The sequence below is a fragment of the Cygnus olor genome, chromosome 2, assembly GCF_009769625.2.
Source record: "Cygnus olor isolate bCygOlo1 chromosome 2, bCygOlo1.pri.v2, whole genome shotgun sequence".
Lineage (NCBI taxonomy): Eukaryota > Metazoa > Chordata > Aves > Anseriformes > Anatidae > Cygnus > Cygnus olor.
In genome coordinates, this window is record NC_049170.1 from 122493498 (window position 1) to 122520646 (window position 27149).

The following is a 27149-nucleotide window of genomic DNA, read 5'->3' on the forward strand; positions in this document are numbered from 1 at the left end:
GCTTGCATACCTGAATTTGTACTGGCTGCAGATGAGAAAGAAGAAATGAAGAAGAGAGAGAGAAATGAAAAACTTGCATTTATATAGGTTTCAATTTAAAGTGATACAGATCAACAAAATTGGAAAACTTTGAAAGACATTACAAGTGCTTCTCTGTTTCCTCAAACTCCTAACCCTTCTCCTGAAAAACAAGAATATAAGAAGGAGCTTTCAATCACACAAACAAAAAGATGCATGAAGAGCACTGGTAGTGCAAGGAGATGCACATAATGGCAGCTTTGTCACCTCTAATGTTCCACAAGTGACAGGCTGAAAGTCAACCTGCAAAGTTGTGTGTTTGTCCTTGCCTTTTAAAGCTCCTTCCCTAGTACATTGGATACAAAGCAATTTGAATACATATCATTGATTTTGAGCCAGCTCTTCAACGGTTTTAGATATAACTGCCACTGAAATCAATAGTGTCTCTGTACTCATGAGAAACTGGACCCCCACCTGTAACACATACTGATAATGCTTTACTATGAGCGATAGGCAACTCCTACGTAGAAAGGAAGGGGAGAGTTACAGGAGTTCAAACACAGCTCAGCCTTGATATCCCTGATTTTACAGACTCGTAGGCCAACATCGAGGGGCAGGAATGGATAACACCATTAAAACATAGGGGCTAAGTCCAGGACGTGGACTTCAGGCTACTGAACCAAGAGCTAGCATCTACAGAAAAAAAGCTAAATACGCTCATGCTGTATAATATGTAGGGACACAAGCCTCAGGCTGCAACAGATTCATATTGTGTTTGGTGCAAATCCCGATTTCAAGTGAAGAATCAGGTGGCAAGCAGCACTTGGAGCATATGTACTTGTTTCCTACCAGCTGATTCCCATAAACCTCCATATGGCTTTTTAAACACAGTTCCTAACAATAATGTAAGTTTACAGTTGCTTTACATCTGGTAATAGTGTAGATTTTATTGGCAAAGAAATTATTGTATTTAAATAGGGATTTCTTAATATTGCTTTATTTTTATGTGTGACTGTATTATATTAAAAAATCCTTATTCTGTGCTGTCAAACCCTTTTCAAGGTATGGTCATAAATGCCACAGACAGAGATTAAGAGTTTACTACCACTCATGTGAGGCATAACTACTGACCACGTGCATTTCAATCCATTGGACTATAAAATAAAATCATGGTGGTGTCTCTACTCCATTTCACTTTGTTACCAATACAGAGTAAGAAAGTATTCATGACAGTTACAGTGTATTGGCTGGGGACCTCCAACACCTCTGGGCAAGGGTCAGTATTTAAAGCCATCCAAAACAGGGTCCTTGCACTAATCTGGTCACTCACAGTGCTTAAACATCAGCATGCATAAGCATTATCTCTGCTCTTTTCAACACAAGGCTCCCTTAAGGCATCCAGCCACACTTTAAATGTACAGTTTAGTTAATTTTTGCCATCAAATATGAAGGTTTAGATTTTAGTAGCCAAACAATTGAGCCCTAGCTGTCAGTCTACAGAAAACATCATGGATTGTGTTGTTGCCAGTACTTTCATTCTCTTTCTGTGCTTTTCTTGCTGCACTTGAAATTTTTAACTAATAAAATCTAAACAATCAATGAAAATTGATTATACAAGATCTACTTTAATCAATAAGCTATTCATGGTAGTATGCTGTTGGCAAAGCATCCTCTGGGTCATTTCCAAAATCAAAAGACACAACATAAAAAAAGGACAAATTTACCTAGGTCATTTTCTATGCATTGTTTTCAGCCTGGTGAAAAGTGTCTAGGATCCAATAGCTTTGTGCTGCTTTTATTTATTCATTTATTAACTGAGTACCAGAATACAAAAGAATGCTCTACCAAGGTTCCATAAAAGATACCAGAGATGATGCAATGACTCTGTAAGACTTGCAGAAGAAAGCTAATTGCCCCAAGGGAGGAGGATAGGTTTTCTAAGATAAAAGCAAGATTTCCTTTTCGCTGAGCTCAAACAAGAGTTTCTTGACCCTCCAAAGTCCTGAACTACCATAGATCAGAAAATTAGCAGAACACATCTACATAAATCACTTGATACGTTTCCTAATTTAAAGGTTTATAGTTTCTGTTCCCTGAGAAATCAGGCCCTCCTTCCCATTCTTTCAAGAAAACTACAAAAATAACATAATAACACAACACACAAAAAAATTAAGCATTAACAGGCAGCGAGAGAGATCTACTGCTGCCAGCATAGTAACATTAACCAGGATTTACCACCATCATACACCTCCTTTTAAGTGTTATTGAGACATTCTCATTCTTTATAACATAATCAAGCCAGGTCTGTGCTCTAACACATTACTGACTACAGCTGTGCTGGTTAACAGAATAAGCAAAGACAGAGCTGTCAGAGTATGGCAGAGAACCTTTAGCATTGCCTCTGCTAGCCACAAATAAATCCTCCATTAGCATTGTTAAGCTACCAAAATATTGAAAGGAGTTTGTTCATATTCAACAACAAATGGTGAAATACAGGGAGAGAGGGTCCAGGCTTCCAATGCTTTGTCCTTCATGGAGAAATTTTCAATGTCAACTTCCATCATTTGGATTTGGAAGCATTTCCCACACATTCTGCACGAATGGAAGAGGAATGTAAAGAGATGAAGTAGCAAGAAATAATTGCTGGTTGTTTTTTGCTGTGCGGAATGTAGAATTTTTATTTTTTTTTCTTAATAACTAAAGCACATACAGAGGCTTGAATGTTTCAGAAATCAATAAAACAAATGTCTTCAAAGATTGTTTCTACTTTGTGCAGAATGCTACTTCAAATTTGCACTTGCAAGTGTTTATCAGTATTAGAATTGAGCCTGCTCTCTTGCACAAATTCAAGTACTTTTTGAGTTATGGGGGAAATACAACAATGCAAATACATATATTTTTTCTGATAACTTATAGTTTGGATTTATACTTTCAACTTTGAAAGGTATCTTGAAGAATGTAAAACTTGTTGCCCCCCCAAAATTGAGATATATACGTAAATAAATCAGCAGTCAGACTTGATGACCTTACTAATAAAACACATAAAATTTACCACAAAAACTCTTAGTACAATGGAGTAAAGAAGCTTCAAACACAGCAGTTCCAGTTTTATTTTTCAAATTCTTATTTTGGTATACTGAATAACAAACATTAAAGCAGCACCTATGAGAGGCAGTTTTGCTGTGGAGACCAGGGTGAATTTCTAACTATGTGGTTCATCTAAAATGTTCTTCTATGAGACATGCAGAATGCTGATCCAAACCAAGTCCTCTACATATGATCCCATACATCTGAAAACAATTCTTTCAAGGTGGAGCCCTGGCCATTTTATAATATGAAATTCAATTCTTTTCATCCTTCAAAGCTGACTGTCGCTTCCCACCAATGGGGGGGGGCACACACCTTTACATCTGTGATTTAGAGATTTGGATGCTCTACATGTAAGAGTCACTAAGACATCACTGCAGACACCTTTAAAACATTATTAATATGATATGCATTCTTTTCTTTTTGTTTGGCAACAGTACAAGAGGCTCCAAGTCCCTCTACCTCCTTTATGTCAGGAAGTATCTATTTTTACACATACCTCAAGAATGAGTCGAACACACACACATTTCAAATTTTACCACATGCTAGTCCACAAAGCTTTTTTTTTTCCAAGAGTGAGATTACAGTTGAGTGATTACTCTTTAATCTAAGTTTCCTAACCTTATTTATACTGTCATCAGAACCATAATAAGGAGTAAACTTTTTAAATTTATTTAAAAATAATAATTCTTTCACAGTAGGTTTCTAACATGCTATGTAACTAAGCATAATGAAACAAACACACTGAGTGAAACTGTCTCTTCAAAGAAGCATTTATGTTTTTAAATTATTTGTGCAGAAGAATTTTGTTAAACCACATGTTAATATTCAAAGCATATGCAAAATGGGTACTTCCTCCCCTTTTTAAAAAAAAATTATTACTGTTATTATTATTTTCAAATTATGAAAGATTTGCCTAGGGATCTCTAGTTTCAAAAATATGCAATTTTGAAAATATAAATTATTACTGTGAATAGTAAACAAACTACATGTTTTGTATCAAATAGAATTTTAGTTCTTTAAAGTTTTTTTATGTCATTATCTTTTGCTGAATCCATCACTGGGTGACAAGTTTACACTTGTTTAACTTATGCAATTAAGAGATCCCAAAGAAGTCACCAAGTATTATATAAGGGACAAAGAGCACAGCTTTTTCTGACGAAGTAAAAAATTCACAATGGATGTCCCAGCCATTAGCAGAGTTTGACATTATTTTGCATTTAAAACATTACAGTAGTCTACCATGAAAATTTTGTATTTAGTAATGTCCTCATCATCAATTATTAAAACATCTAAGCTCATTTTATAGTATCTTAGTTAAAACTTGGGCTCAGTCTGAGACTGGTGTATGGTACTCACAGGCAACAATTCAGACCTTATGAGTATTTTCTCTGCTTTGCACCTTAGATTACAGTTGTTATTAAAAAAGAAAAGAAACAGAAGTAAACAGAAACAAACTCCCTTACCTTCACCAGTTCAGTATAACCAGTTTCCCTCGCTGTCCACCAAGGCTGAGCTTTCAGTCCCTTGACGTTGTAGAGGGAGCGCTGCCAGACCGATGCAAAATGACCTCTTTGATACCCAAGTTCATACCACTTGTATGCCTAGGAGATTGCATTTGTTATCAAACAAATTCATATCAGCTAACATGCCATAGAAAAACTTAGGCTCCTTTGGTAAGGTAATAGGCTATCTATTTGGATGCTGGGGATATTCTCCTAATGTACAGTAATAATAAGGGGGAAAAATAGGGGGGAAAAAACGAAAATCCACAATCCTAAAAATCAACAATCCTAAAATACATCAGAGTCAGACACAGCTGTCTGGCTCAACATTAGCAAAACAGGATAATCTCAGTCATTCACACCAAATATCGGTTAGTAACCTAGGTGTTCTCCTTGGACTTGGGAGATACAATTGTTTGTCTTCTTGGTCAGCCCTGGTTTCTCTACGCTTCATTTTTACCTATGAATTAAAGATTTAATTTAATAATTTAATAAAAATTAAACGGCTCCCTTCTACTACCAACAGGGATGCTGTGGCAATGAAAACAGTGCTGACTTTGTTACATGATTACATATATACTTCTGAGTTTTCTTTACATATTTGTTCTCACACCAGAACTGAGCTGATGCTACTCATTTTGCTTATTTCCCCTGTATTTCATGTAGTAAAAGCTTACTGACGCTCAATGCCAGGCCTTAGTTCATCTTACTCTCCCTTTCCACAACTTGCTTTACCATTCTATACCAGCTGCAAAAGGAGGTCCTGCAAAGAAAGCAGATAAGATGCTTGGAAAGAAGAGGTCAAACAAGAGTAACAGTGGTCCATGAACAGAGGAAGCTACATACAAATATCTCCTTCCTGTCCAGCACTGCTTTAATTTTTGCATTGTCTTTAAAAATAAATAAATAAATAAATAAAAACAAAACAAAATGAAAAAAACCAACATGATATGCCAAGGTCAGCTAAGCAGGAGATAGAAGGACAAGAAATTCAAAACAGGAAAGAAGCAGGCAGCAATTTCCATTCTAAACAGAAATCATCCAAAAACCTCATTACCTGGAATCGTCCAGAGTCCCTCTCTAGCTATACAACTTGAAATTCACAGCTTCCCTTTCCAAATCTCCTTCAGCGAAGCATCACACATCCAAACTCAGACCAAGCTCTCCCACTTCTTCACCTAATCTGATATATATTGTCTCGCTCCACATTAGACAGCCTATAATATCAACTTTGTACTTCCAGTTCGTACTCTCCCACACATTATTATTCTTTCCCTGGCTGTACCCACCTCCTTGCCAAGTTCTCAAAAGAAAACAAAACAAACAAAACACACACACACACACACACAAAACCAAACTCTACACTTTTCTTTCCAACAGGAACTTGCAAATCTGGACTAAACAACTGAAAAACACTATCCCCAACAGTCCTCTTGTATGGTAGTTCCCCTGCATGACTATTTATTACTTGCATTTCAGAGTCCCTTCTCCTATTCTAATTCAAGAGCAAATGCCAGTTGTCCATTCATCTGCCCACATTTGATGCAAAGGCTAAAAAACTATTAAAGGCTTACTGAGGCAAAAAGCACAATACTAACTTTTAAGTTAAGAAGAATCACCTCATGTATGTGTGTTAATGGAAAGTAAAATGTACAACCAAATAAGCCTATTCTAGGAGAAGACATTCATATCTGCATATTATTTATGCCCTCCTTGAAGCCAGTAAAGTAGAAGTAAAACCAAAATATTTTTTGGATACAAGTTGTCATGAGAACACTGTGTCTTACTATGACTTACTTAGTATTAGCAATCATACAGTAAAGTAAACAAAAACTACTGAAAATTCTTCACATAACAGATTATTTCTAAAAAAAACCTCGAGTGTCATCTTATACATTTACCTATAGATCTTTTCTTTCAGATACAAGGCAAGAAATAAATTAGGGTATTTTTGTTTTCAAATATTTGCATAACCTTTTATACTGTAACCATAGATTATTTCTTTTTGAGAGTCTAAATTTTCTTCAAGCTTTCAAAGAATGTGGTACTCTGATATTTATGACTATTGAAGTATGAAGGAAAGGTTGCAGTAGAATGTTGTCTTACTCTATTTATCTGAAGTAAGGAAAAGCACCGTGGATAAACAGAATAACAGCAGACAATATAGAAGCTTTCATCTTTTTCTCTAAATAAGCTTCTTAAAATATATTGGTCAAAAAAATTACATATTACCTTTGGGTAATACACAGTATATCTATAAAGCTTGATCATATCTTGGTTAAGCCTCTGAAATGGAAGCATTATGATTTATAGTATACATTCCTCAAGACATAAGTTGTAATAGCAATGGGGTAACAATAGATTGTTTAGGCTCACTGTATGAATTTATTTGCAGTGTTTGGAGTTAGCTCAAATGAGAAGGGGGGTGAATTGCTTCTCTCAGCCACTGACAGATAAGTATGAATGTTGCTGTTCTTTAAGATCCATCAGCTATAATCATTATATATAATATTGTTAATCCTTATTTATTAGAAGAATTGTACTATGAGATTGCCTTTGACGGTATGGGGTACAATTATCCCACTCATCCTTTCCAGTCCTGAGTTTCCATAAAAGAACCTTTCTCTTCACATGCAGATCTTGGCAGTGGAAAGACTAAATAATGACCACTGTCCTGTACAGGACAGATACAAGAGTATATCTTATTTGCCAGGAAATAAATTGTCTGATAAGCATTCAATTCATACATTCTCTGTGAACAACACTTTGTTCTGCAATACCTTCTACAATGTATTCTGTTGTTGTTTTAATCAATTTGGCACTTTACCAAATTATAGTTGGAAAGGTTATATACTCAATGCTGTTTCCCTACAATTTACCGAGACCACATTCATAATTCCTAATTTAGCTCTAATAGACGAATATCTACCTTCAGCAAACCTTCAGTGATAGCAATTTTACATGTTGCTTGAATATTGATCTGTGTCCTTGATTAAATCTTTAAGTTCAGTAAGCCTGTGAAGGTCAGTTAAAAAAAAAAGTTTTAACTTCCCACAGATAAATTTAACAGTCTCCACTATCCCAAGAAGTTCATTTGCCATTGATTAAAGCTTCTTCTACAGAAGATTTGACCATCAAGTCCATAAACATTAACACATAGTTATCTCAGGGATTGGGCTGATGTATGTTAATTACATCTGTGTGGTACCTTTAGTCAAATTTTGTAATGGGATGCTCTAGGCTTAATCATTCAACCCAGAATATGCCATGGAAGTATTAAGGGATTTCCTTTTTGGTTTTCTGTTTAGAGAAGGACAGACAATGATGTGGGGTGGGGTAGGGGTGAAGGAGAGAAAGAGAGATAAAGCAGACTCTGTGTGTGTGTAAAAAAAAAAGTGTAAAATGGGGCCGCCTAATTCTCACTTGAAAATTAACTTTTAAATTCAAAAAACTTCATTGGAATATTTTACTGTAATTTCAAAGAAGGTGATTTAACTTAGAATTCAGGTATTGCTACATTTCAACATTCTAGACATATAATCTGTTTAAAGTGTAATAAAAGTTCCACATTCTATATATATGAAAATAATTTGATGAACTAGGCTCAAGAAAGAACACATACGTAGGCTTTATGACAGTCCCTTTGTCTGATTTGATATTGGAGAACTGCCTATTTACTGGTCCAAGACACTAGGTGACCCTGCTTAAGCAGGGGGGGTGGGACTAGATCTCTGGAGGTCCCTTCCAACCTCAATCGTTCTGTGATTCTGTGAAGTGGTCAGCATTCTTTACAGTATTTTACCTATCAATATTTCAGATGTACTACTAGAAAACTAGTTAAGCAACAATTTTCATATTTCTTTCCACTATACATTTTTATTTTTTTCACATTTTTCACCTATGCACAAGGGTGGTTTTTTTTGTTGTTTTGTTGTTGTTTTTATTAAATTCATGCCCATAGTGTAGCTCATTACCAGCAACAGTTTTCAACAAATGTCCTTTGCTTCTCTACTATGACAGTAGCACTAATTCACAAATTCAAATTTGGCTTTCCTCAACTAATAAATTAGAAAAGCTTATTGTTTCCAGTAGCATATATTTGTATTGGGCAAAAGATCTACTGAACAAATTTCTATTTTTCTGATCTGCTTATGAATTCAATGTTTGAACAAGTACCATAACAGCCCACACATTCAGTCCTTTTATAGTCTTTTTGTATCACAGACATTGATGCTCATGGCCACTTTGGGAAAGAGAGAATGTTTACAGAACACTGTTATCAGAGTTATGAGAGAAATTGTATATAGTGACATATTTAAGTCACTGCATTTTGACTCTGGTGGAAAAATCTTTGTCAAAAAGTGGTAGGAGCAGAGAACAGACTAAAAATGCATTCAACAAACTTCTGATTTTTTAGTGTGTGTGTGTGTGTTTCTCCATCCGTTGGTACTAATAGCTCCATGTAAGCTTCAATAGTTTTGGCTAATTCTATGGAAAAGTAAGGGATGCTAAGAGATTGTATAATCATGCAAATGGCAGGTTTTATTGTTGTTGTTGGTTTGGTTTTCTGCTGTTGCTTATCTTGACCTCTACACACACGCTGGATTGTTATTTCACAGGGACTAATGACTTTTCGACATTGGGCCCATGCTCTAAAGTTTTTCTGGATTCAGCAGTCCACCAGAAATTCAGACTTATATTAAGACCATATTAAATGTGTACCTCTTTGTCTCCTATTCTCTGCAAGGCATCTCCCAGATGAAAGTAAAAGCGTCCATCATCTGTGCCAGGGTCACCAGACTCCAGTCCTTCCTAAAATAATAATAATAATAAAACTAATAGTAACAATTATAATAATACATATGTAAAATAATGTTTAAAAGAATTTTAATAGGAGTTTCAACAGTGTTCACTTGGTCACTGTATACAGTTTATCAACTCTATTCAAGTGACAGGCTATGAAATTGGCTATAAAATATAACTACCATGGTAACTAGGAACTTAGGTTGAATGAATACAACGTATGAGTAAAAAGCCACTGACAAATTCTATCAGTTTGCCAAATCCCCCATTCACTCCAAGACAGAGGTGCATTCAAAGACTGATACTTGCCCCCAACCCTATATACAAGCATTTTAGAAAGACGGCTATTTTAAATTAAGCTTTTATTTGTAGTACTTCTCTCCAAACACTCAAACATATACATGCCCTCTCTGGATCTTTCAAGAACCTTTACTTTGCAGCATACTGCCAGCCTCAAAAGAATTTGAGAATCATAGCTGTGTGTTTAGGGTTATCTGACTAATAAAACAGTTACTTGATATTTATGAATTGATAAATATCAGTATACAAGTTTGTTCCAGTTTGTTGGCAGCAATACAACACCAATGCTTAGCTTAAACTGTAATTTGTAATTAGAATGCTTCTAGCTTGGCACATTTTATACATTCTGATTATGTTTTTCTACTGGTAAAAGATCTACTTTAAATGAGAAAAGAAAAATACCTTTAGATAGGGTATACTCTCTGCTATCTTGTTTTCTGCCTTCAGGATGAAGCCATAATGTACTTTGGCAAAGCCATCATTTGGAGCCAGTCGTAGAACCTGTTTGAGCGCAAATGAATCAAATACTCGTGCAAGAATCTATAAAAATTAACAAATCTGTGTACATACTACTATTTAGTGATGCAATGAAATTTGCTTCCATCACTGACACTCAGATAAATTCTTGGCTTGCCTGTACTTCTACTCTTTCACTTACGTCTTTCTCCAGAATAACCTATTACAAGACAAATTTTGAAGTCTCATAAATAAAATTATTCCAACTGGCACCTCTGAATTGCATTATTTTCTTCTTGTCTCTACTTCTCTACCTCGTCTCTTGAGTTAGAGCATACTAAGTTATAGAATTAACACCATTAATTAACACTTACTATCCCAGGTTTGCCTAATGTAAAAGAAGGCAGTTGCTCTTTGGACAAGTCTACAGCACATTCATGGGAAGCATAGTGTAGCAATACACCTGAAATAGTTTAAAATTAGACAGGTTTATGCTGCTGGCAAACTAGTCTTGGCAACAGAGAATATACGATGCTTAGAAGCACAGTAGCTGCTATTTAGAAACACACTGTGAAATAATGCTTGTATCGCGAGATGGGACTGTACAGACCCTGGGAATGTAAAGGCCATTCTCAGCACAACAGTAAACTGGATCACTCCTTTGGAAGAGCTCACATTTTCTTGGCCAAGAGAAAACTATCAGAAGGTAATGCAAGGACTAATAGGGTACCTCAGGTGATTCAGTGTGCTTTCACTTTTCCAGAAGGTGATGGATAAATTATTCTTCTATAGTTGTGTGCTGCATTCTTTGACTAAGACCTACTGTGCTCAGCTAAGCTGTACAATTTTGTACCCTGAATGTCTAGGTCAACATTTAGATAATATCTGAGTTACAAACTAACTTAGATAACTTTGCAGAAAAGGAAAACCCATAAGCAAATAAGAAATCTGATGTTAGTTAGGCACAGATGGGAATTTCATGGAGACTGTGTAAAAGAAAGATTTCTGAGTACAGGGAAAGCTGTAGGAAAGGATCACCGTATGGGGGTGTATTTCAGCGAAAGGAAGTGTGAAGCTGGCTGGTCTGAGTTCTGAAACATACTCCCAACAATAATAGTTTAATTTAAGTTCATCTGGTCTGCCTCAATCAAGTGGGAAATTACAGAATGTCTTGATCTACTTTCCAGCTCCACATTTTTATGGTGTGTATGTATATATATATATATATATATATATGAATATATAAATATTTTACAAAATATAATATATATGCATATTCAGCATAATTTGTAGTTCCATCTGATATCAATTATGTGGTCAAGATCTGTTCCTAAACCTCCTCTCTCCTCAAAATAAGGATGGACATTTTAATCAGGAGAGATCCTCAATTTGTGAGGATCAGCACAAGTGCCTGGGAGCGAGTGGAGGTCAGTCAGGGGCTGATACCTGCTGACTGTCTAGCACAGTTACTAAATAAAAAACAAGGGACAGGAGTAATTTTTCCTGTCTAAATTCGTTTTTGAAGCTACCAAACTTATGTCATGCATAAAATGTCTGCATACATTACAGCCATTTCCCTCTGCCTTTTCTAGTCACTGTCTAACCTAATTCTTCAATCAAAATAATTACAAGCAAACCTATAACAAGTCCTCTGGGCAAATTTCTCTGCTTTCTCAAACCTTATTACACACAGGCTACATCTGAGCAAAAACAAGATCATCACTATGTTGGTATAAATGCTGTGAGTTAAAAATAGCAGTATTTCACTTTTTTTTCCCCCCCGAAAATAAGCTACTATGAAGGAACAATCATTTTGAGAATCTGAAGTCTATAATAAAGCACTTTATTAGCAAAAAATGAACTTGGCAATTCATCATAAGGATGAGCTTGACCACTAATATGGTATCACCCTATGAATCTTATACTTTTTGACTAAAGTATTTTGTGTAGGATCATTTTGATCCACAAATCTGTACCTGCAGGGTGAAATAAAAATGACTGACAGAAATATTTATTAACCATATAATTTCATTACATTTCCTTTAACTATAGGATAAAGTTATCTGATTAATTAAGACAGAATAGAATTTTCTATATTACAGTTCATTTAAACCATGCCGAGTTGCATTAAGGCAAGATCTACATTCAGAGCCCCTAAAGAGAACTGAAGAGAAACAATCAGCAGAAATTACACTGGAAGTATTTAATGTAAATTGTATTACTCTGTTGCTGTTGCTGCATGCAATATTAATTATGTTTAAAAATAAGTTTTACTAAACTACTCATTGCCCATTAAATATTAATCATGAATATAGAAATTAACCTCTGGGGCTATCAATGGCTAATTAGCCATGGCAGAGTACTGTGTTTGTGTAGGTATTTTTCTTCTGGTACCTGAGATAGTTCATTCAGAGCTGTCTTATGTGTGTCTATGCACTGCTGCACTGAGGTCTTGCAGCCATGCATCCTCAATGCAGCAATGCTCAGAAGAGCAGGCAAAAAAAAGTGCGAAGGTCACTTAGTCTGCTAACAAAGTTCTCTCCCACAGTGTTTTATCATAATCTGTAGATCTCTGAAAACAAAAATAGCTCTAAATTCTATGAGGACTACTGTTAACATAATGTTTCCATACCTCTAAGCATAATGTTCAAAAAGAAAATATGTTAATACTTGGCAAAATGGAAATCCCCTCCAGTTGGAAACTATTTTCCATTTGCTGTTCAGCAGAAAGTCTGGCAAAGGCATACTAAAAAAGTGTATTTTGTATCAGTTAAATTATACTATACTACAGCTGTAAGTACACAACTCTCTTGAAGTTCAGCATTTTATATACTTCCAATGCTAAGAGAAAGAAAACACTTTTGAAATAAAAAAAATTAATCATAACACTTCAGCTGCAAAGATAAACAAAGTGGGTAAAACAGTTTTAAAATGATTTAATTGGTTCCCAGTATTTAAATCTGGCTTTAAAAAAAAAAAAAAAAAAAAAAAACACACCACACAAGCTAGCTATTAAATGTAAAGCAGAAAGTTTTCATTCATTAGGACTCCTTGGGCATCTATTCATCTATTGCATTTCTTAGAGACAACGTCAGCTAGTTAGTCTGGTTTGAAACAGTGATGTAATCCCAAAGTAAAAGAGAGTGCCTGTGAAGAGTCTAGCCATTTATCAATCATAGAATGGTTTGGGTTGGGAGGGACCTTAAAGATCATTTCATTCCAACCCCCCTGCCATAGGCAGGGATGCCACCCACTAGATCAGGTTGCCTACGGCCTCATCCAATCTGGTCATGAACACCTCCAGGGATGGGGCATCCACAGCTCCTCTGGGCAACCTGTTCCAGTGCCTCACCACCCTCTGAGTGAAGAATCTCCTCCTAACCTCTAATCTAATTCTCCCCTCTTTTAGTTTCAAGACATTGTTAGCCCATGCATAACATACAGACAACACTGAATTTAGACCAAAATGTTACAGCACGAAGCAAAGGAAGACATCGATACCTTTTACAGAAGAATCTAGCAGACTCACTGCAAATGGGAAATCTGGAGGCTAGATCCTCCTGCACAGAAAAGTGTCCGACTGCTCTTTTTGCTCCTCAGGCAAGTTCTCAAGTACCACATACAAAAGTTAGACAACAACAAAGAAAGGAATTGGAATCAGCAAGAAGCAGAGCCTATAGTTGAACATGAGGTATTTTCTCTTGAGGATGGGTCCTGAGCTCTGCTCTCTCTTCGTAAATGGCCATGCCCTTTGCATTAAGAAATACTTGAATAAAGTGCATGAACAACCTTACAGCAGAAACCAGAACTGAGGCTTCTTAAATACTGGAGGCATCTACTCTGCAGCACTGGGTTTAAGCTCTCGTCTGTGCTGTCTTTTGTTTCCTATCAGATGACTAATTTGTTCTATGCTAGTGAGAAGAAGGGCTTAACCACACTAAAAAAATTTCCCAGGTTTTTCAAAAATCATGAGAAGAGGAAGATGTCTCCTGGAGGCCAGCAGAACAACTTTTCATAGTTTACTGACACTTTATTGACTAGGCACAGGGCCTCAGCACCTATGGTAGGAGCTCCAAACCATATGTCAATCACTTTCTAATTAAGCATTGCAACAGCTGAGTGAAGCACTCAAGAGCAGACCATATGGTCCCTGAGCAATCTGCCCAAAATCACTTAAGAAGCTTTTGGTATAACCAAGAATAAAAGCAGTTGCACATGAGATTCTGCCTGTTTCCTTGGCCATATTTCCTTTCACAAAATTCTTCATGTAAATTTATCCCTAATTACAACAAAGGAAAAAAAAAAAACACATTCACGTGTTAGAATTCATTCTGTGGAAAAGTCAGAATATGGATAAAATCTGCACAATTTCTAAAGAGGATACATCCAAATCCTTTTAAAAGATATTTATTTGTTGCTCTTCTACAAGGGCAGAACATCACTATGATCTATTTCATTGGCTAATGAACTGCAACAAAGAGTAATTATACTGGATTAAATCTATGAAGCAAGTAAAACAATACATTGGAAACAGACCAGTTCTTATTTCGCATATCTATTCTTAATCAGAGAAGCATACACTTTTTCTGAAGTATACCAAACTCAATATCCGTTAAACAGCAAACTCATTACCTTCTTCCAATTATAAAAAATCCTATGATTATTGATTTTGAGAAATTCTAACATCTACATTGTTTGCACCAAAATACCAAAAAGTTGCAAAGGAAAACCTTTCCCCAAAGGAGTTTTGTTTGTTTGTTTTTTACATTCCCTGCAGTCTGAGAAGCAGGTTTTTGTTAATGTAATCAATCTTTAAAAGACAACATTTCCAATCCTCAGAAAAATTTTGACAGCAGGCCAAAATTATTGTACAGAAGTGCACTACAGAGGGACCTACAAAGTAGCCAAAATAAAGCAAACAGTGTTCTGGAAACACCTGCAACTGTCAGATGAGCTTGAGAAAAAATGGTATTATTAGGGTTTGACTCCTGCTTCCAACCATGCAGCTAAATGTCCTACTTCCCTTTGAGAAACCATCTGATATAAGAATCCCCTCAGACTTCCAGATGTGGGGAACTGAAAACTGGGCCTTTATTCTCAGGAGGTGGTACTAATCATGCTGACTTGTCCTCAGTCTACGTAACCATTCAATTACAGAACTGCTCCTGTACTAAACAAGCATTGGAACAAGTGTGCCAACATCAACAAGACCATCTCTGATCAGGTTCTGATAGCTTTTGCTCTACCAGTTACATCAAGTTCTGCATCTAGTTTGAGAGTTTCCAGATGGTAATGGGGTTTTAACCCTTCCTGGCAGTGAACTTTCTTCCACAGTATAGAGGACAGTGATATAAATCCAATGAACAAGCCACACTACAAGCATCATGAAAGGAAACAACAACAAGAAAGGTAAAAATAAAAGAATTTAGGTTGCCTACGATCCTGAAAAAGCCACATGATAAATAGCTATGAGAGTACTCAACCACTTTATTCACATGGATAAAGATGGTATTCCTGTAAAATGTTTCACAACTAAAGAAATTAAAAGCAGGCAACCTTTAAAAGGAACATATGAATGTACATCATTTTTTCCTTAGCTAAAATGCAAGCTCACCTCTTCATACACTTTCTTGGCATTGCTGTTGTCTCCTATCAGGAGGTAACCAACACCAAGGTCATTCTTGAATGATGTATCACTGGGAAACAGATGAACTAATTTCTGTAGAGTAACCAGGGAACTTCTCATGCGACCTAATTTGATTAAACAAGACTTCATTACAGCTATGGTTATGAGTAACAGTAGTAAGATGCACAACATCTAGAAAAACACAAATCAGTGCCAGGTGTTCCATTTTCACTAGAGATCACAAGGTAGAACTTGAGAAAAAACTTATGCAGATAGGAGTATATTCAGCCGCTTGGCTGTCACACGGGATGTAGTCATACAAGGAATACTTTAGGTAATCACTCAGAATGCATATCCTGCAGTGTTATGGTAGCCTCTAGTGGAGAACAGTTCACAGTGTAGCTGTAACATTATTTAAGCTTTGGTTGCTCTTTCATTTGTAGATGTCAAAGTGCTCAACAAAACCAGGTAAACATATCAAAACAAACTTAGTCTTAATTAACTTAAGTAATTAAACACATTTTAAAATGATAAGTGACAATTACACTGAAATCAATCATGATTTACATGTTTAAAATTAAATACATGATTCATCAGCTTCCTAGATGAGGTATTACGAACAGCAAAATCAATATAAATTGATATTAAAACCCACTACGTAGGAACAGAACTCTTCTCCCACTGAAATCTGCTGTGCTTTATGTTCTGATCAACACTTCTTGCACATCACAGAACCGAGATCTAAACTTTCGGATGTATTCACTACATTTCATTACTTCATTTTTAGAGTTCCAACTTCAGATTTTCACTCCCTGACAAACACACCTCAAATATAGCTCATTTTGAACGGGTATTTCAATATTAACCACTTCTTAACATGTGGCTTTTCAATCTATGGCTGGACATTCAAAACATACACGCTCAAAAACATTAGAAAGTGGTATTTCAAGAGGTCATGCTGGACATCCCTTTGTCTCTGACAGAGATTCATTGACAGGTTTGTATTTTGGAGCTTTTATCAGCGATACTGTGATAAAACACTTGTGTGATCACCAGGACCAAGTTTTCCTATTTTCCTTTAGAGGAAACTGCAATGTAAACAAGAGATGTGAGAATAGGATCTGCTAAGGAAAAACATGAAATGCAGGTATCAGTAGGCAAAGTTAACTAGCTTTGCTAAAAGCAACAAAGGGATGCAGATGAAACCCATGTAAAAAGCCACCCATATGAGACAATCTAGTGCCTTAGAAGGTTGCTGTAAATAATTTCCTGAATTAACGAATATAGTTCTGCTCTGTTTTTGTTGAGCCACTGATGTTAATTGAACAAACATGGGTGGTTTGTTGTTGTTTTGTTTGTTTGCAATCTATTGGCTGGTTATTTCAATACTTGCATTTTCAAACATAGGACCAAAAACATAGGTTATGGAGATTCAGAATGCTTTACAATTAATTACCTAATAGTCTATTAGAGTTGTTGCAACTCATAATTCAGTCTGAGAATTATAGTGAGCAAACTCAGTTAATTAAACAGATAACGTTAGGAGTAATAACAAACATGAAATTTCTTGATGGCAAAGGTATGCTTTAGAAACACATTTTCCTGACAGTATATTAACATCATCCATAGATTTTTTAAAATATATTTATAAAACTGCTAAATACATTGTTGTATATCTATCACATATGCATTAGGTTATACTATACATTATCTATACACCATCTTCGAAAAGCAAGGTTTTCTAAACTGTCAACAGAAGCAAAACCTTGTAAGTTAAAACATTATCCCCCAATTTAATTCTGTTTTTCTCTATGGTTACTGTAAGTTTATCCTCGGTATGTTCACTTTGTGTATGTCATCAATTTCCCTGTGATTTTCCTCTGCTTCAGTAGAAAAACAACATTTGCTTCTTTCTCTGTCAAGATATATGTATATTTAACCACCTCCCATCATAGGTTTTCATGACAACTAGTACACTGCTGTCTACAGACGCTGCTGTCATACAAGCTATACACACTAGTTCACTAGCAAATTTTTAAAGATTTTAAAAAGACTTTTCAAAAGCATTTAGGAGATTAGAAAACACAGCTACTGAAAATTCAATGGAATTAGCACTTTTAAGTCCTTAGTGATCTTCTGAAAGTCTTGCTCACAGAACTTCCACAATTTTTACACCATCCTCATATCTTACCAAGAAATTGCTGCCTGTCAGCTTCTCGTTTCAAGCTCAGTTTTATCAGATCTGAAGGGACATTTGGCAGACTAACCACCTCATCATAGGTGTTGATGGCTTTTTGCAGCATCTCATTACTTCTCATTTTCTCAGCTAAGTCATCTTCAGACTAGAGAGAATCACAAAACTATTATTAGAACACAATTATTGTTTTAAAAATAATTTTGTTTTCTTTAAACACAAACTATGCAATTGTTAGATTATGGGAATCATTTTAAAATTCTATTTAATCTATACCACTTTTTACATAACAATGGAAAACACATTTGGGTGAGCTTTGTGATAAAGTAAATTAGAAGCACGGCTAATTCTTGTTTCCTGCAAACTGATTAAAAGCATAAGAAAATTTGCACCTAAAATACACCATCATGCCCAGTGTTTACATTCACACACATTTTTGGTTAATATTTGTAGAAGTCACAATTTCTGCTTTTGAAAATAAATGAAGCAACCAGCTTCAATTATACGGAAGAAATGTAATTTGTTGCCTACAGATTATTTCTATACTAAGTCTCGTGCTGACAGTAGCACACAGAAAAACACACCAAAAAACTTTTTCATATATTCTGACACAAATTCATTTACACTTTTTCTTAGAACAAATAACTAGGAATTTGCTTTATTCTTGCATATGTTGATATAATATCTACCACATGACTCTTTCAGAACTTAAAATTATTTATCAAGTTCAGAAGCAGACCAAAAGACATATCAGATTTCTACTGTGAAATTACAGCTTCAGTGATGCCAAAGGGAGCTACTACTTATTTCACCTGTGGAATGTCATTTCTATAATTTGTTTCCACAATTGAAAAAACTGAGACTATATTTCAAACTGTAAATTTTTAATGCATTATTTTGCATTTTTTATTCTAAAGCATGTATTTTCATGTGTTCAAATTGTTCTTCCTAAATATTCTCTTTTTATTGGCTTATGTTCTTTTTTAAGTCAATTAGCACAGCAAGGTTTAGATGCAGAAATAGAAGTTCTTATTTGTCAATTCATTGTTGTATCAATCACACATTATTTAAACAGCTTGAACTGTATTAGTTCTAATAAGTAGTTAATATCTGGAATATTTTTGAACTTTATCCATTACTTTTTTCTCCACAATCTATTTTGAAATTGAATATGGAGAATATTAAACAATATTGTTACACAGCCAACAGCTGATCAGTTGGTTTCACAGATAAACTCTTAAATTTTTTTTGAAGTTACTTATTTTTCTGATGTACATTCATTAGGAAATTTGCTTTTCCTTTTTTTTTGAGAGAGAATTGCAAGGTAAAGAATAGTAAAAGATAAATAAGGAAGAGGCAAAAATTGTCACTGTAAAATCCAATTAAATTCACCAATATAGATGCCAATTCACCAATACGAAATCGTTATGAGACTTAAGATCTATCTATTGTTCTTTTCAGCCCTAAAGATACTAACTATTTCTGCAGGATATTTTCCATCTGGCCTAAGTGTAGGTCCAGAAATCAAATCAGGAAGTACTCAAAGTTCTGAAGAACACTTCTAATTATGTAATCTTTTGCAGGTTTGGGCGGAAAACAGTTACCTTTTAAAGTCATTAAAACATGGAGAAAAATGAATCCTCGTGCCTTATTATATTTAGAATCAAATAAATTAGCATATAACATTGGTTCATGGTTCACAGACAAGGGCAAGTACATACAAGTGTTAAATTCCTGGGCTTTACTGTTATACTTCCCTGCAGTTTTACCTTTAGCTAGTGATGAAAGAGAGAAATTTGAATGTGTTGCATTGGTATAAATAGGCATTTAAAAGTAATACTATGTTACCATGTAAACCCTAAGAATAATTCATCTGTCAGTGAAGGACATTATTTTCTCGTTCTTTTGAAACTGCTTCATCTTACACATACTGGATTCAGTAAGATTGTCATTGGTCATGTCAACACAAGTATTCAGTAAAAAGACTTGTATGAGTCTACAAAGACTACTGAAAATGGAAATGAACTTATAGTTGTCTTTATACATTCCCTAAAAGTTTATGGTAATTGTGATTTCAGATCTTGATCTGTAGGTCTTTTTAAGCATTACTGAAGTGGTAGACGGTGACAACTGTTATAAAGGGACAAATGAAGTTGTGTCACTGGGAGAATTCTCAAAGAGAAAAAGTTGGCTTCAATGATAAGCCCTCCTCACAGAGAGCAAAGAGCTTAAGAAGAGATAGGAAATATATTCTCTTAGATATAATGAGTAGATTCATAAAAAAGATAAAATAATAAAAGTAAAAACAGAGTTAAGTCCATTACATATTTTATTGAGTTTACATGGCAAGGTTTTGGTAGCAGGGGGCTGCAGGGGTGACCTCTGTGAGCAGAGCCCAGCAGCTGCCCCATGGCAGATCAGAGCCAACTCCAGCTGGCTCCAAAAGAGACCTGCCACTGCCCAGACCTGAGCAAGGGAGCAATGCTGGTTGGGCCTCTGCAAGAGCAAATCTAAGGAAAGGGAAAAAAATAAAAATAAAAAAAATCACTGAACAACAGCAGTTGGGAGAGTGAGGAGTGAGAACCAGCCCTGCAGCCCCCAAGCTCAGTGCAGCAGGAGGGCAGGAGGTGCTCCAGGCATGCAGCAGCAGTTCCCCTGCGGCCTGTGGAGAGGCCCCTGGTGGAGCAGGCTGTCCCCCTGCAGCCCATGGGTCCCACATGGAGCAGATCTCCACGCTGCAGCCCGTGGAGGAGCCCCCGGTGGAGCAGGTGGATGCGGTGGGAGCTGCTGCCTTTGATGGACCCGTGCTGGGGCAATCTGCTTCTGAAGGATGGACCCCATGTTATGGACCTAAATTTGGAGCAGTTCTTGAGGAGCAGCTGCCTGTGGGGGACCCGTGCTGGAGCAGTTTGCTCCTGGGGGATGGACCCCATGGTACGGAGCCACGTGGGAGCAGTTGTTGAAGAGCTGCTGCCTGTGGGCAGCCCCCGCAGGCTCAGTTCAGGAAGGATGGCGTCCCGTGGGAGGGACCCCCCGTGGAGCATGGGCAGAGAGGGACCGTGAAGGAGCGGCGGAGACGAAGAGTTAGGGACTGACCAGAGCCCCATTCCCTGATGCTGCTCAGGCGGAGGACATCGAAGAGGGTGGGTGGGGGTAAGGTACCTTTAGCTTGCTTTTAGTTTCTCACTGCTCTAGCCTGTTAGCAATAGGCAACAAACTATATTAATTTCTTTATGCTGAGTCTGTTTTGCCTGTGATGGTAAATGGTGAGTGATTTCACTGACATTACCTCAACTCATGAGCCCTTTTTCATCATATTTTCTCTCCCTGTTTGTTTGAAGAGGTGGAGTGAGAGAGCATTGTGGTGGAGTTCAGCCAGCCATCAGGATGAAGCTGCCACACATGTACAAACCTAAGTTGTCTCCTACTAAACAGGTAAATAGCTTAGCAGATCCCTCACAGAGTATTTAAGTATTTGGTCTACTGTGTATCAAGTGCTTGTGTAACAGTTTCTTTGGATAATTGTGGCTTAGTTTTAGCATGATTATTATTAACCAAATGGAAACTGGTTGTGACTGCAGTTCGAGTGCCTCATTAATTGTGTAACAGCACAATTCCCTTCAACTGTGAGGGTTTCACTTAGCTCATCTTGATTAACGTGTTCAAGTAGTCTTTTATTACACGTATTCCACTGGGATTATCCTGCTATTTATGAAAATAAGATTATTCTCCAATAAGACATCCATCCCAGCGTGGCTCAAAAAAAAAAAGTATTATGAATACAGAGCTTATTTTACAATGTTTTTTTTGTTGTTGTTGTTTTGTTTTTAAAATGTTCTTTGGGGCGAGGGGGACATACACGATGGCAGAACATGCAACAGAACTTCCTCAACAATAAAAAGCTAATTTAGCCTCCTTGCCTACAAACTTGTGCTCTTTATCCTTTATATGTCCTTTAACACGCTCTATAACAACTTCAAATCCACTTCACTATTCCCATTAACGAAAAAGCAGCATTTAGTCCAGAGCTGTTTGGACTGTTGACAACAAAGTTATGCCTGTTGTTCCTGCACTGGGACATTAGCTGGGATTTATCTCTTACCATTCACCGGACAGTTATCGTGACATTTACAGAATGTATCTTATTTTTGTGTTATATACTTCCCACTAAAATTAAATAAAACCTTCTGAAGTAACTGGGGAAGGACAGAGGACTGAAACAGATGCAATTTGACTGATCATGTAAGTTTTTTTTCCTTAGGAAATATCTATGAAATTATAAACAAAGTCTGGGGTCTAGAGCTCTATTGTTAAAAAAAAAAAAAGTTTAATGTTTGCTTGTTTTAAAACATTTATGGCTTGTAATTTGTTTATTTATGTACCTGTGCTTTTCCATATCTTGCTCGAGGGCTTTCTGGATATTGATTCACCAGTGCTTCAAAGGCCCTTAGAGCTTCTTCAATTTTCCCCTGGAAGGTAGAGAATTTTATCAGCATTTGTATCTAATTAAAATGCCGAAGGATGCATAGCCTAATAACAGATCAGTTTCTCCAAGTTAAAAAAAAATAAATAAAGACTAAGAATCAACAGTTTTCACTCACATTTTTGTTGGGATTGCCTTGTTTAAAACAAATCACTGCCATTACTTCCAAAGCAATAATATTCAATTACCATGGTCAAAGCTAGTAATTTTTGTTTTACTTTACTCACGTTCCCTTTGCTGACTGCAAAGAATGTTGAGAAGACAATAACCTATCTATACTAAAACACAGAGTAAAGATTATATGGATAATAACAGAATCCAAATTGAATTTAACGTACAGAATAAAAAGAAAGTTTTATACATAGGTAGAAATTTCATCTCTGCATACCTCATATGACCAGCTGTTTTGTAACTGTGGTTCTATGGGAAATGAGATAGAACCATCCATGCTGTATGGATGTTTCCGCTCAATGTTTTGAGCAAGTACGTCCCTTGGGACTTCACATGTGCTCTGTATCTCTTCCCTGTCCCACACAAAGTCTGCAGCCATTCTCACGAATGGTGCTGACTAGCAAGCAAGGATGGAAGTTGAGAAGAACCAGCTGCACTGTTAAATAGCAACTGCCGGCAAAATTTGGCATCAGATCTTGCTGCTGCATCCAAATCTTACAGCTTTATAAATATGAGTGGATTATTATACACAACTGTCCTGCTATCTTCAAATAGTACATATGTCTGATTTGTTATTAAATGTATCCTCCTGCATACAAGACAAAGCGTGATTGTTTGCATCTCACCATGAGACAAATACAGGAAAACACTCAGCTAACTGATACCATAGGCTCATCAGAATTTTCTGTCATGCTTTTGGTCAACTAATTGTCTAAGTAACAATAAGCATGTAAAGGCCTTTCATTTTTGTATTCCAACATGTAAACAAGGTTCCCAGTGAAGAGCAGCAGTAGAAGCAGCCTGAGGCTAGTTCTCTCTGAATAGTAGCCCCACCACAGACTTACAGCCCCTGTGGGGCTACATGGATGGCAAAGTAAATCAAAATCTGCAGTCAGTCTTCTGAAAAATCAAGAATCATCTTACATTTGCAGTGATTAAAATGCCCTTTTTTTTTTTTTTTTTTTTACTGTACTGTGCTATAAGTGGAGTTTGTCATTGTTCAGTCATCTCAAATTCAGGGTAGAACTAAGACCTGCAGTTGTTCTCCACATGCTTTTTTTGTTTTTCACTGTCAAGTTATTAAATTTAAAACTACCAAAATTGATTGACTGATGTTAAGGTCTTATTGCCACTGGTGAGAAGCAGGAACATCTGCTTCATGCTCTATGCTTTTGTGTGGCAGCAGAAACACTGCTAGGATGCATGCGGTAACCCCAGCAGAAACAACACGTAATACAAAGGTTTTCACCTAATACTCATGAAGCACATGAATTCATACTGAAAGATCCATATTAACATGTTTATGTTATCTAAGTGTTCTGATAATAGTACACTTCAGTACTGACATGGACAGCGATAGGACAGATCTAGCCCTGTTCCATGTGATTAACTTAATCACTTTTGTTGAATTCATATAATCAAAGAAGTGAGTGCAAACACATGAATGGACAGACAATTTAAAAAAGAAAACTATCCAACAGAAATTAAACTTGGAGCACAACCATGCACTAAACATTTAATTTTTAAAAGTTAATTTCACAAAAAGTAATCTAAAAGTAATTCTCCATTTTTCTAAGCCAACTTTTATTCATATTCACTATGTACAGCCTGAATAAAACATTCAAAACTTACTTTCTTACGTAATTTTTCTGCAGCATCTAGTTCAGCTTTAATGGTCTTATCAAACTTGTTCAAGAGTTTTGGCTTCTTTTTCTTTTTAGCTAGAAGAAATTTAAAAATACACAGTTCACTACTTCTTTCATATTTCACAGCAATTATTTGGAGTAGCTTTAACTAGAGACTAGTACTGTAAAAGTGCATGTCTTCAAATGAGGCAGTTTCAAAACACACAGAAAAGAAATTGATTTCTTATTACAATCACAAAATCCTGTATGAAAAAGTAATCATTAGTCATTCAGACTGAATAACTTTGCAGTCAAGTTTTTGAATAAGTATTTGTCATCTTATACAGTCAAGATTTTTTCCAAATGGTTGTTCGACATGGAAGAACAGAGAGAGCTATGTTATTTTTCCATATTTGTATGGTGTTGCAAAAAATACCATTATCAGGACATGTTAATCATTTGTAAAGTTGTGCCTATATATATCTATTTATTTATCTATTAACACAACAAAAACAATTAAAGCAATTAAAATAGTTGATGGAAATATAGTTGATGGAAACTCAGAAAAGGAGCAACTCAAAGTCATGCAGTCCAACTTACTGCTGAAAACTGGTTCAACACTGAAATGTCTAATCAAGACCTCTTCAAATGATGAATTTTCCATAGCTTAGCAAGCTACCCCACATTAGCAGAACCGTAGCAATATGTGGCAAACCAATCTTGAAGCAAATTTTGTAAAGTAAATTGCATTTGAAGCAAATTGAAGTAAATAGTGTCAATTTAAGCAGCTATTTACTTTAGCAAAGCTCACACTTAAACAATGGTCGGTTGCATTAACTATACTAGATGTAAGAAAAATGTAGGTGTACCTATAAAGGATATGACAGCAGATAACCACTCTTCTTCCCATTTGCTATAGCAAAACTTTGCTTTTGTATTTCATTAAAAATATTTTTTCTGACACAAGTAAGGGAAATATTCTGTGACACAAGTAACTACTAGTTTTTGAATATTTGTAATTAGTAGCACGTATTTTTGTTTAAATTATGCATTGCTGTTTTGTTTTTTTCTCCTCTCTGAAAAATGTCATTAACAGCATGAAAAGAAGTAATTTATTATTTTCTATGTAGGAGTTTAAACAGGGAATGTCATAACTAGTACATGTGAAACTAAAACCAAACACTGTATAGATTAACATCATAACATTGCTGTAATGCAAGTATTTTGGATATCCACTACAAAGTATTGTAAACTAGACATTTTATTCTGCTTCCTAAGTCTTCAGGTGCACTGCGCAGGGATGACAAGAACAGCCACATGCTGCTGGAAGCTGTGCTCATGATTCAGTAAATGACACTTTCTCTACAAGACTCTGATCCTGCACTGAGCTTTAAACAGACAAATCATTTCATCTACACAAAAAAAAAAAAAACAACTCTAAAAATACTAGCCCAACCAAAACATTAGAGAGACTCACAAGTCTGAACTGCTTCTGTATGACATTAAAAAAAAAAAAAAATCGATGACCACCTTTGGTTCTTTTTATGTAAGACTTCTAGTGCACTGAGCTCAGTTTGCGTATAAGTTACAATTCTGCATTGAAAGTTTTTCTTGCATTACTTTTATATTTGTGCATACCAATGCTGCAGAACAGTTTAGATACTTTTGCTTTTCAGAGGCAGGTGAAAAAGAATTAAAGAAAGGTTGATGTAATCCTACTAAATTTCATTTACTTATCCACAAAGTTTGTATGAAGCTTTAAATATAAAAGTGTTTTAGGATCTATAAAGGAAAGGTGCTAAAGCAGCACCGCATTAGGATTGTTATGTCCTTGTTGATCCTTGTTATAATAGAAGCGGCTGTAAATTTCCAAGGCATTAGCTACCAAGAAGGTAAGAAAGAAAAAATGAAATATAGGAGTTTTTTCCTTTTTCAGAATAAACCATCAAATAGTATGCTTTAAAGCACTCATTTTCCTTCCCTACACACTTCAGCATTTCATTGTACTGAATGACTCTGAAATCAAGCATTTGTACTAAGGCACAGAGTAACGTACTTAAGGAATGCAGTTATCATGGAATCAAATTGACTGAAGAGATTTTACTTTACTTTTTTCTTTTTCCAAACAAAATTTCTGGAAAGTACCTTCCAAATGTACGCTGAAATAAGTATATTAGAACTCTGTGCTAGTGAACATAGATGTGCATTGAGTAAAATGCACTGTTATTTAGTATAGTACGTACTACCAATTGAGATAATACAGGTGATTTTCATGTCTTCTGTTCATTCCACAGACAATGTAGTAGAAATGCATTTCAGACTGTGGCTGCCATTTCTTACTTTAATATTAACCACTTGAAAGAAAAGTGACAGATTTATTGCATTTTCATGCAGCCAAAAGATAACAACAACTAAGGAGCACAACATTATTTAGTTTCAAGGTCTCATACCCCTTGAATCCCACAGAACTCACAGAACCAGCTCTCATCTCCTCCACCCTAGGACCTTGAGCACAGGTATGATCTAACAGGTATGATCAGAAGTTTCTGACGACGTCATTAGGCCAGAAAAAAAAAAATCTAAAAATGTTCCACATTTTACTGAAATGAGAAACCATTGCTCATTCTAAGGCCTGGCTTTCTCAAAAGTATCTGTGAGTGAACCTGGGAGTACTGGCCCCAAGAGCCAATAAAAGCAAGCCTCACTAAGGGCTTTTTAGCATTTTGAGCTCAACCAACCTAAGTGAAACTGTGATCTGTTGTTAGCAGGAAAACTGAGACATGCCAGTTCCCCTGACTGTACAGTCTAGGGAGCTTCCAGTTGGACATCACCACCAAACATTCAGTTCCTGTTCTCTAAGTATGAGGCTGTACATACAAGC

At 36.0% G+C, this 27149-nt stretch overlaps 1 protein-coding gene across 15 annotated transcripts in view; it reads right to left on the reverse strand.

Moving 5' to 3' along the window:
- The window catches only part of ASPH (aspartate beta-hydroxylase), a 116719-nt gene that overhangs the window by 16416 nt on the left and 73154 nt on the right, over positions 1–27149 (reverse strand). For all 15 annotated transcript variants that reach the window (XM_040545720.1, XM_040545712.1, XM_040545722.1 and 12 more), the window contains 7 exons: positions 24276–24364; positions 22372–22458; positions 17987–18137; positions 15784–15920; positions 10116–10214; positions 9333–9422; positions 4572–4709 (listed from right to left, as the gene is read on the reverse strand). In XM_040545720.1, coding sequence (XP_040401654.1) covers positions 4572–4709; positions 9333–9422; positions 10116–10214; positions 15784–15920; positions 17987–18137; positions 22372–22458; positions 24276–24364 — 791 coding nt within the window. The remainder of the gene's footprint in view (positions 1–4571; positions 4710–9332; positions 9423–10115; positions 10215–15783; positions 15921–17986; positions 18138–22371; positions 22459–24275; positions 24365–27149) is intronic.